This window comes from Centroberyx affinis, unplaced genomic scaffold, assembly GCF_046629955.1.
Source record: "Centroberyx affinis isolate AG114_WGS23_722 - 3 ecotype Tasmania unplaced genomic scaffold, CSIRO-AGI_Caff_v1 ptg003840l_1, whole genome shotgun sequence".
Lineage (NCBI taxonomy): Eukaryota > Metazoa > Chordata > Actinopteri > Beryciformes > Berycidae > Centroberyx > Centroberyx affinis.
Genome location: NW_027281690.1, coordinates 195395 through 207427, shown reverse-complemented (window position 1 = coordinate 207427; position 12033 = coordinate 195395). Strand labels below are relative to the sequence as shown.

At 42.3% G+C, this 12033-nt stretch overlaps 1 protein-coding gene across 1 annotated transcript in view; it reads left to right on the top strand.

Annotated features, from left to right (window-relative positions):
• The window catches only part of arrdc1b (arrestin domain containing 1b), a 39400-nt gene that overhangs the window by 21824 nt on the left and 5543 nt on the right, over nucleotides 1-12033 (top strand). The window contains exons 3-6 of the mRNA XM_071541245.1: nucleotides 4592-4642; nucleotides 10110-10264; nucleotides 10674-10856; nucleotides 11464-11640. Coding sequence (XP_071397346.1) covers nucleotides 4592-4642; nucleotides 10110-10264; nucleotides 10674-10856; nucleotides 11464-11640 — 566 coding nt within the window. The remainder of the gene's footprint in view (nucleotides 1-4591; nucleotides 4643-10109; nucleotides 10265-10673; nucleotides 10857-11463; nucleotides 11641-12033) is intronic.

The following is a 12033-nucleotide window of genomic DNA, read 5'->3' as shown; positions in this document are numbered from 1 at the left end:
ATTGTATGACGCGAGTGGAGGCTTCTCTCTTCCACCTCATTTGGTTTATGGGAATCTGCAGGAACAGGCTTAAGCTCACAGTGAATTAGATTGTAATAGCAGCTTTTTGCAGCCCTGTAGACAAGAGTTAAAGCCCCAATCAGCTAGAGTAATGGTCCCCCGCAGGGATATTCCAGCCTTCCTGTCTGCATGCTTCCTCTCCGATGTGGGACGTGGTCATCAGTGTCTAACAATCGCTGATGAGGAGGCTGGATACGCTCCGCAGACCTGACGTTGCCGTTGGATGCCGCCCTGCCCTGCAGCGCTGAGGCCCGGCGAGCCCTCGGAAATGAGGGCTTAGAGGAGCTATTGTTGTGCATGTGCGCTCCTCCATGTTTGTATATGTTGTTGATACCGCCCATAGCCGAAAGATGAAATCTGCCATGCATGCGTGTAATCTGTTGAAAATGCAAATCGCAAAGTGGAACTCAGTGATAGTCATTAGAGCGTGTAATCCATGCCGGTTAAAACATCACTAAGCAGTTCAATGTTTAACCCCAGGTCTCTCACTCATTCAGGACTGTGTTGCTTAACACTTGAAAGGCAACAGCCTAGTACAAATAAGAAATACAATAGTCTAGTCAACTGCCTCAATAGAATACACTCGCAGTGTGTATGCTACATGGTATATTTTGTGTGTGAATGAGCAGCTTTGTTTGGAAGGGATAAGTATACATGGAGTGTTTGTGTTAGAGAGACTGAGAGACGTCCAGCAAGGTCCTGTTCTGCCAAAGGGTTTTCACTGAAAGTGATGTGATCACAGATTGTAAAATGCCCTTCTCATTTGTTTTCTGGAAACCTGATAGGAAATATTTAGGTCTATGTGTGACATATAGATTGTGTACGGCTGGATTAGTGCTTTGCAGTGTGCTGAAGATAATTCACCTCAAAAATGTCTGTTGTAATAAATCATTTAATCTGAATATTTGGTCTTAATCTTAACTTTATTTGACTTAAAGCTTGTTTCAACAGTTTTCTTGAATCAAGTGCCATTATCTTGAAAGAATATATAGTAATGAGTGATTTGCCATATTTCAAGATATACTACTAGCTAGATTTATGCACTTGTTTTAATAGAAATCAGATCCTAAGACTGAATCCAAAAATAAATGACATGTTATACTGAATATTTTGCAGTACTGATATGTAATTTCCCATTTGTTACAGTCGTTATGGTGTCCAGTCCACAACCAACCAGAGGGACTGACAGTTTGCAGTCAGTTTCAGTTTCCTCCCACATTCCTATTATCACATCAGTCCAAAAGATTTGTGATATTTTAGCTAATTTTATTATATCAACTTGACTTATGTCTTGATGTCATTTCCCCCAGTTAATGCATGTGAAATCAGGACTATTCTTTGATCAAATATCCAACAGTGTGGCAGGGAAGTAAAAGTCAAGCTGCAAAGCAAGCATGTCCTACTCACACTGAATGCAGAAGAGGCACCGACATCAACAAACCCCTCTTCACACAGTAACATGCAGACCTGTTGGCATACTATTAAAAGAACATGTGATTAGTTTTGGTGTGAATGTGTTGCATTGGTGCTATGTGTATAGTTGTTTTGGAAACAAATATGTTTGCATTATCTGACAAATAATGTATCAGTGCGCCAAATGCTCAATGGAAATACAGTGATCCTGCATTCACGTGAATAAGATTGTACTTATAAGGCACATCAACTGAACAGGTTTCGTAAAAAAGTGTTTTTATGAGTAACATCAGACATAAATAGAGAGAAAAAAAATCAAGAGCAAGAACAAATGCACAGCACCTGCAAAGTATGAAGGAAAGAAGGAAGAAAGTGCTTCGAGACCAGAGCAATCATATAGTCACAGGTTATTATTTCAACTCATTCAAAACCTCAGCATGCGCAAACACACACACACACACACACACACACACACTCGCACGCACGCACACGCATAAACACCAGGCACACTCCAAACGGAGGAGGACATAAATAATTCATTACACATCCTCCTCTCAGCTCCCCTTTATCTCTGCCATTTTTCCATATCCCATTCTCTTCCGAAAATGGGCTGCTCTGCCCCCTAGGGCTGTGCAGCGCCAGGGACAGTGAGACAGGAAGGGTGACAGGAGACTACCACACACACACACACACACACACACAAAGACAACACAAAGACACACATCCAGGCACACGCACACACACACACCCTCAGACGCACAAACAAACCACGCTCACTGTGGCTGACTGATAATGTGCTATGCCATACACGCATGTCGGTTACAGGAATGAAGGCTAGTGATGTCAGCGCACCCCCCCTTCCACACCCTGTCACTGTTGTTCATGCTTAATGACCCTCAGGAAACGGGGATCTCCCACCAACTGCCTGCTGCATGATTGCGGCGGCGCTGGATGCTCGTTTTAGAAACTGGCAGTTTTATATTTAGCCCACCCAAGCTTGAGGCAGATCAACTGTAGCATTTCCTGTGTTTTCATATTTGATATTGATAGTACTTCCACGTATTTACAAATATTCTAGTCACAGTGTCTAAAAAGAAATGTAAACACCAGAACTCCACTTTTAAGATAGAACAAATGCAATTTCCTCATCCTCTTTGAATGTTTTTCCTTTAGTACCTGTAGCACTTAAGTTTAGGTTGCTAGGCTCGTCTTTACAGAGAGAGAGAGAGAGAGAGAAAGTGGAGGAGTGTGTAAACTCTGCCTGTTGCACCTGCAGAGTGTCTGAGAGCACGACAACCCAGTGTTCATTACGCAGAGATGCTTCCTCTAGCAGTGAGCATGATGCAAATGAATGTTCAGTCTGAGCGTTTCCCCGCAGGAAACTGAGACCAACGGAAAGTTATGCCCGGCCTTGATTAGGTAACGGATGTCGCTTTCTGGAAGAATTAAATTGGGCTGTCAGCGTACGGAGAGAATTAATAGTCTGATTGGCTCAAGGTGTTCTTAGTTTGACTGAGATGGAAAGGCCCCATTTGTGGCTTTTGCTCTTGTTTTTATTAGTTTTATCTAGCTAGTAAAGTGAACAGTTTTCAAAGATTCTCTTAACAATATGTAATTAATGCAGTGAGCAGCCACAGGGAGGTTAATTTTGAACGAATTGCAAATTGCTCATTATAAAGTTGTGTGTAATGAAGAGAATGAGTCAGTTGTTTGAAACCAAGAAAGCAGTTCAACCAAGCTGGAAGTGACACTGAAGGTACACCAAATTAAATACAGTTAACTGGAATCTAGAAGTCATGGGATTTGAAGATTAAATTATCCACGTCTGAAAGTAATTTCCAAAAGAAATGGAAAATTGTATATACAATTATATATAATATAATTATTGGGATTAAGTTTTCTGGTATACCTACACACCATGAAAACACTAAAAAAAACGACGTTATCAAATTGCCTTTAGGGTCAACTATCCAGCTGGTGTCCTATCTGGGCCGGGTGACTGGAAATAGCGTAACACCATACAATGTGTAGATGATTAAGATGGAAACTGAACTCCTATTTTGTAGATACAAGTTCTGATTCAAAATGTACTTAAATTAACCTGGTTTGTTGTATTCCAAAACACGCTGTCATGTTTCAAAACACCGCCTGTGGAGATCCGCAGTATGCCAGATATGTTTATGAAAACACTCAGCAAGGTGTGCTTCAGTTCACTGTGTGTTGTCTATTAACACCAGCAATAAAGATTTGACTCCTTGATGTTGGAGTTGGACTTCAGAATACGTTTTGTTGCCACTGCAGTGCTACTTGATATAGCCCCATCCCGGCTATGAGCACTATGTAAAATAGTACAACGGCTTTAAATGGTATCAGACACTACTTTTGTAGTGATTTTGCAGCTGTCGGCCTGTGGATGTTGAAAACCCTGTATTATGCCAATACCTGTAGTCTATGAAGGGGGGAGTTGGCAGAGGGACGGTGACCCATAGATGTTGGAGTGGAAGAGGAGAGTGCACTCCGTCTTCGGTCGATCACTGCTAGCCTTGCTGTGCTTGTAAATCATTGATTAACTTCGCTGGGAAATGGGCTAACTTTCCCAGCTGCAAATGTTGGATGTTACAAGCCCTATAGTTTATCACTGACACTATGTGATTAGTTTCAGTTGCTGCAAACTAGGGCTGCAAAGCGAAGACACTGTGTTATCAGAGGTGAAAGGATCTCTCAGCCAGGCTGTGTTTGAACAACAAAGCCTGTTTGTCTCTGAAACTCCATCCTCTAAGAAAGTGGGTGAGCCCCAAGGGCGTGGTGCGTCACCTTGATATCTGTGGTAATGGTTACTCAAGGCTATGTAAAGTTGAAATAAACACGTATACACACACACACACAGACACACACACACACACACACACACACACATACACACCTTTGTTGAGAATTGTCACAGCTGGCTCACCTGGAAATGTACCAAGTGGTTATTATTGAACCTTCTATCACCTTACATTGTTCTCCAGATAAAATATCACAATTTGAAGAGTTTCTGTCTAATGTATAAATTGCTCATTTATCTCCTCATCAGGAAAACGTCCATGTGTATCTGACTAATCCTTTTCTTTTACAGGAACACTGCCAGCTGGTGAACACAGCTTCCCTTTCCAGTTTCTCATTCCAGGTGAGTTTGGGATTAACCTCGTTCACCTGTTTAACTTCATTCCTCCATGTCAGGGACACACCTGTAGTTCCCCTAATTGTTTTCTCAGGGATTTAATATATCAGAAATGAGGTTTGTGATAAGGAAACAGATGACGTAAATGAAAGTGGCTTGCAGGTGTAATAACCACTGATAACATGTGACTTTCCAGGTCGAGTATGTGTGCTGACTTTAAAGAGTTCAGCCCAAGGCCCTTTGTCTCTGACAAAAAGCTCAGTGATATGTAATAGCTTGGCAAGGGACCTAGATCTATTATATAGATAGTTTTCTGAAGGTTCAGTAGATACTTAATGTTTGAGAGATGTGGGAGGAACATATTAATGTTTCCTAACTTTTTGCTGCACCTTTATTCTACATGGCACTTGTTCAATGAAAGTTTATGATATACAAGGCGTGCCTAATGCAGCTAAGTTAGTCACCTGACTGACAAAAAATTACAAAACCATGACCAAGCAAACACGAAGATTAGCTGAACACCATACTTGTTACCTGTGGATACAAACACATGACACTTCAGACAACAGTCTCTCCCCATCGAATATGGCCCAAGGGTGAGCATGCGGGTGTTAAGGCAAAGACAGTGCAGACTGTTTAGTATCTTATACTCTCTCAGGCGTGAGCTGAGGCAAGGGGGTTAGGGTTATTTTTAGTTCCCGGTCCTGTTGTGCAGTCACTGTTTAATTGGTCTTCATGCCCCCATGCTTTCCCCCCTCCGTGCCCCCAGACTCTAGAGAGCATCAGCACAGGACATGGTAACTATCAGTTAGTGATAAGTGGCTCACAGCAGGCTAAATTTGCCATTAGTGCCCCCTGCTGGCTCAGTAAAACAGAGCCTGACAAGCTTACCGACAACCTCCCACTTCTACATCCTCAAAATGGGCTTTTAGCCTGCTGCAGAAACTTGTCCTTGTGTTTTGAGGTTAGGATGAGCATGCCTAAATGCTTACAATAGACATATATATTGACATTACATTTAGGCATTCTGCTGACGCTGTTAACCGTGGTTTCAAAAGTAACCAAATAGTTCTTAAGGGAAGTAAAAAAGTGATGAATACATTCAAACCCACCAACAATAGTGCAGAAGCATTTTTAGCACTTAGATTCAACAAGGCTAAGGCAGGCAGCAGAGAAGTCTTTGACAGATCAATGAAACAGCAGTAATGAGCCTGGTAATAATGCAAGTCATGGGTTGGAGTGAAGGGCTGAATCATAGCCTGGAACTGCTGCTCTGTTAGTAGTCTTGTGGTTTTGAATCCAATGTGAGCAGCCACAAGGAGCTAAATAGACAAAATGCAAGGGGGGTGAAATGGAAGAATCAAGGATGTTGAAGAAAAGGCAGGCTGCAGTGTTCTGTGTGAGTTGTAGGGATCGAAGAGGGTATTTTGGGAGGCCAACCGTGTGGAATTTGCAGTCGGCCTAGTCCAAACAGGAGATGACCACAGCTTGGGTGAAGAGCAGGGCAGACTCCCTGGTGAGAAAGGGTCTGTTTCAGTGGATATCTTAGAGTGTGATTCAACACAATCCGGTTGCAGCTGCAGTGTGAGCCTTGCATGGCAGTTGGAGGATCCAGGATCACAGCGAGACGCCTGGCAGTCGGGACATGAGTCACTGTGCTGTTGTCAATGGGCACGGAGAGGTTTAGAAGAGGACAGGATTTTCCTGGGAATAAGTGCAGCGCAGTCTTGTCAAGGTTTAACCTGACGTGGTGGGAAAACATCCAACCGGAGATGTCAGACAGGCAGAGATGTGTGTGGCAGCCTGTACGTCAGAAGAGTATAAAGAAAAGTAAAGTTGTCATCCACAGAGCAGTGGTTGGAAAAGTTGTGGGATGGCATGATAGAGCCAAGGAATTTAGTGCAGAGAAAGAGGATGAGGGGTCCAACACTGAGTGTTTAAGACCCTCAGTGGTAAAAGTGTTTGGAGATGACAGGGATCCTCTCCATAATGCCTGACTTCGATGGCCTATCAAGTATGAGGCAAACCACAAGAGTGCAGAGACATTGGAGGAGCAGTTGATGAGAAACAGAATATGATTATGGGGACACAGAATATGATTATGAGACACAATATGATTACAGTAGCCAAGAAGGCATATTTTGTCCAAATTATCAAAGAAAACAAAAATGAATCAAACAAACTATGGAAGTAATTGAAAAACCTAGGATGTGTTGGTAGAACTACAGGTCAAGTTAATAAAATTGGGCCTTCACATTAGCGATAATATTGAATTTGACAATGCTACAGTGGCTACTGAATTTACACACCTTTTTCACCATAGTAGCCAAAAACCCTGTCAATGCACTGCCTCCTAGTTTAGGGGTTTATGGTGAGGAATATATTGATACGTTTTATTCTAATCTAGGTATACAGGCCAACTCTGTTTAATTTGTGAAGGTGTGAGTGGATAATGTTGCTGGGATGTTGGGTGACCTCAACATAAGTAAAGTCACTGGTTTTGATGATATCCGAGCTAGATTTGTGAGAGATGCTACTGCTGAAATTGGTTCTTGTGTTACTCATTTAGTGAACCTCTGTCTGGAGCAAGGTACTGTTCCCACTGACTGGAAATCCAGGTAATTATAAGGCCAGTCTCCATGTTAAGTCTAGTGTCCAAAGTTCTTGAGCAAATTATTCATGAGCAAATTTATAATTATGTTGGCCAGCAAGTACATTCTACTGACTCCTGTCTGACCTAACAAACTACATCAGAAGAGAGATAGACGAGGATAATCTGTGTTGAATGGTTTTGCTTGAAAAAAGTCAGCTGCTTGGGCTACGGCTCAGCAAGCTGAGGGCCTTGGACATGAACAACACAGCTGTTAACTGTGTCGACTCCTATCTTTCAGGTTGAGTCCAGAAAGTTGCAGTTGCGGTATACTCTCTGATGCCAAATCGATTAGTTGTGGGGTTCCGCAAGGGCCTGTTTTGGGGCCACTGCTGTTCTTGTTGTACATAAATTACATGAGTGCGACATACTCATGTAACATATTTTTTTTCACTGCCGATTCTGCCTTGATGGTTACTCACAAGGGCAAGAAGATCATTCAGCATAGATTGGTAAAGATCAGAGATCAAAGATCAGATCAAACTGCTCTCCCAGGCCAGGTGAGAGACACCGCCATGTGACATAGATGTAGCATAGTGGTGAATGTAGTAGTAGTGAATGGTGGCTGAAGCTTCACACTGCAGAGAGGGCATCAGGTGTTGATCCATTTCTCACTGAGAACAAGGAAATTCAAAGACAGGAGGAAGGCGTCGGCTGAGATGAGTGCAAAGATACTTAGAGGGATAAATAAGGTTAGATAAAATGCAATGATGAGGTGGATGGCCTCATTCCAAGAAACGGTAAGATATGAGTGCAAGGAGAGAACAAAGGAGAACAAAAGAGATGAAAAGAATTTGATACAAATTAATCGTGCCATAACCTTCCTCTGTCCTTCCTGGGTGTGCTCCTGCAGATAGGCACCCTTGTTTTTTGGCAAAGAGAATGAATAGGACTGAGTGACCAGGTTATTCAGCTAATAAGCTGATTCCATAGCAGAAGACCAAGGACCAGAAGGGCCAGCCTTAAACAGACTATTGTGTGAAACAGTGTGTGACGGTGTGAAACTAACTTCTAACTAGCAGACTGTGTGGAAACAAGCGTAGCCAGTTTTAGCCTGCCCTCTGTTCAGGACACTGCTTCTATCAGACATATTGAAACAGAAAGTGTTAACAGCAAACAGGAATCCTACTCACAACCAATCTACTGTGCTTGCCTACTTAGCAGATAAACTCCTCTCTACTGAATCGGTACAACAGTGAATTCTTCTCCAGATCTTGTTTCAAATTCTTAATCCTAATAGAAGCAGTTTAGCTCAAGCGCAACTCAAAAAAAGGTTACTTGGCAGTAGAATTTCCTAAATACATAAATATAACAGCTCCTGATAGGGAGTTGAGGCTGTGCCAGCGACATTTAAAGTGTCAGGAGCTGCCTGTTGAAATAAAGGCCCTCGAATGCAACAGCAGTCAGAGGAAGCTCTTTATCTAAGCTCAAAGAAACAGCCAGGCTACACAATCCCCGGCCATTTCCACCAGTCACGAGCAGCAGACTCTGGTGTGTCTCCAGGGAAAGCAGCCTTGGTGCTTTTCGTCTGCCCTCCTGTCCAGCACCCTGTTTCTGCTGCCAAGCTGTCTGCAACAAGGCAACAACTCAGCTCTCCTGGTTAATTCTTATTGACAGCGGCAGGCTTGTCTCTAGAGCAGCTGCCGCACTGACATTATCATTCAAATGAGGATCAGGGGGGAAATGGAATAGGTAATAGTGAGGGTGAGAGAGTGACTCAGTTGTATGTTTTGAAAACACCTGAATCACCTTTTTAATACGTCCTGTTTGGAAATTCACATCAGGATCAAAGTCAGGATGAGGAAAAAGTTGTTTTTTAGATGTTTGTCTCAGAGCCATTCATAGCATGATAGTTGCACAATTTGTTTTAGGATTGTGTGTTCAGACCACAGGTGAATGGATGATCTGTGTATGTGATTATCATCCATTCTGCTACAATATTCATAGTATGTTAGTAAAGTAAATAACAGAAGAGGCTTTGAATCTGATGCGCCCTTTTTATATTCCTCTCCTCTGGTCCTGAACATCACTCTCCAGCTGTCTGTCTCTCCGGCTGCTTTCTCCCCAAATAGATATTTTTTATCTCGCTCGTCTTAGATTCCCTTCCCTCCCTCCCCCCACCCCCCTCCCTATTTCCTCCTCATCACTGTCCTTTCTGGAGTCACAAAACAAACACTTCCTTCTCCATTTAAGATCTGCAGGAAAGAGACTAAAAGGCTCTTACATCTTGTGACAGTGCTGTTAGGGCCCCTGAATAACTGTTGCCACCTCTGTCTCCCTCCCCCTGCTCTCAGCATTCATCCACTTGAAGAACTTACTGATCACTTTCAGCCTGATTAACCCCACTTCTACAATTGTGTTGCAGCCATCTTAGCTTAGGTCCCAGGCTGTTATTGCAGTATCACACCCCCTATTAAAATTCATTGTCTGAGCTTTTGACACAAGGAAAGTAAGTTGACAGTCAAATATGAGTTCTACATATACCTGTACATGTGCATAACTGTAAAATGTTTGTGTTTGTTGGTAATGTTTAACATTGCGATAAGTCAGACTTGCATTTTGTGTTACTGCGGGTTATTAAACTTGCAAAAATCCCATTTCACATCCACAAGTTAAACCCTTCATCTCATTCAGTGTGAAGATTCATAAAAATTAATATGTTATGGAGTAAGTTATGGATTGGGGCTTTAATGTCTCTTCCATCTGCTACTTTCTACTATCAGTCATTACCCCCACTAATGTTACTAATTGTCTTTATTGTCAAACTAATGTCTGAATTGTATTTATGACCCCCTCCTCCTCCCCTCCTCCTCCTCTCCCCAGCCTCTGTCCCTACTTCCTTTGAAGGGCCCTTTGGAAAGATAGTTTACCGTGTGAGAGCGGTCATCGACACGCCTCGCTTCTCCAAGGACTACAAAGCCCAGAGGCCCTTCTACCTGCTCAACCTGCTCAACCTCAACGAGGTGCCCAACATTGAAGTAAGAGCCTGGGACCTGAGTTTTTCTTTTCTTTTGCTTACTCTTACCAGTACCAGCCCACCTGTCCCCATGCACGTTGTATTCCTTTCCAAACTAAACAATCTGCGTAGCCCTATACTTTACCTTGGTAAAGCCGGTAACTGGGCAGAAGGAGAAGAAGGAACAGGAGCTGTAGAGCATCCTTCTATTTGATCAGTGTTTATCTTGATCGAGGCTTATTTGATTTCAAGGCAGAGCAGGATCTACTTCATTTTGTCCTCTACTCCCATGCACTAGTTATCATCTTCCCCTCATGACTGTCAGCGTCTCTCAATGTTCTGGAGCTCAGGAAGAATAGATTATAGCTGTGGCATCAGCTAATGACCAGCAATTCACAATAAGCATTTCGTCTGCTACTCTGTCTCCATAGCAACCCAGTTACGCTGTGACCACTAAGAAGTTCAGCTACCTCCTGGTGAAGACGGGGACCCTGATGCTGAAAGCACGCAGTGACCTGAGGGGCTACACCCCGGGTCAGGTCATCAAATTAGCTACTGAGATCCACAACAAGTCTGGCAAGGACACGGGATGTGTGCTGGCCAGTCTCATACAGGTAGAGATTGGATTACAATAATTGGTGCAATAATAATGATAACAATAATGCCATTATTATTATTGAAACACATCACAACACTTCACACCTCTGTGTTGGTTTGCCAGCTGTGTTACTTTGTTACTTTAATTTTGAAAATAGTGTAAATGTGTTAGTCATAACACATTTACAAATAAGGACAATTAAGATCCAGATTACATTATTAAATCCTGTGTCCTGGATCTAATTTGGAAGAAATAATTTTGCCAGTTTGGGATTATCAACACTACTAGTGACAGTGGTTCTCCAGGTGTGCATGGTGAAAGGAAAAGTTAATTCTTTCATTTCAAAATAAGATATCTACCATTTGCAAAAAAGAAACACATAATCTTACAAAATTATAGAAACAAAGCAAAAATAATTTTGCAAAAACATTTAAATTGTTCGATTTTTAAAGGCTTTTGCATATGAAATACTAACATTGTTGAGGGTGGAATCATATTACGTGATGAATTTCAAGTAGCATTTTTGAAGTCGTATTTTTTTTTTTAAATGATATGTAGCATTTTGGAATAAAACACATCAAATGTTCAACCAAAATGAAATGTTACTTTTCCGTCCACACTAGAAAGTAACCTATAAGACCAAGCGGCCTGTGTACGACCTGCGGGCCATAGCGGAGGTGGAGGGAGCGGGAGTGAAAGCAGGAAAACATGCAGAATGGAGGGAGCAGATCATTGTGCCTCCTCTTCCTCAGTCAGCGCTGGCTGGCTGCAGCCTCATAGAGATCGACTATTTCATTCAGGTGAGAGATACCGCTTTTCAGCTACTGTAGAATCTGTGTGTGTGTGTGTGTGTGTGTGTGTGTGTGTGTGTGTGCCAATCTAGGTTTCCCCATTATTCCATTACTGTATTATTACTTGTTTGTCTGCACACAATCAGCATAGTTATAGATATCAAGGCTGGTTTTCTTCCCTTCAGTAGAAGCCATTTGCTGTCATTCATTCTTGTACAGTATGAAAAACTTTCACAGACTTGAAAATTGCCCGAGTCAGATAATCCATCACAGCAAACATGAAGCCTTAATTTGGTTTTGTCAGAGTTTCTGTGTTATCCTTATTTCCTTGTGCCCGAGTTGAGTGTTTTCATTATCAGTGTGCGCATTATGTTACGCTCTGCTTACTGTCTGTCACCTGAC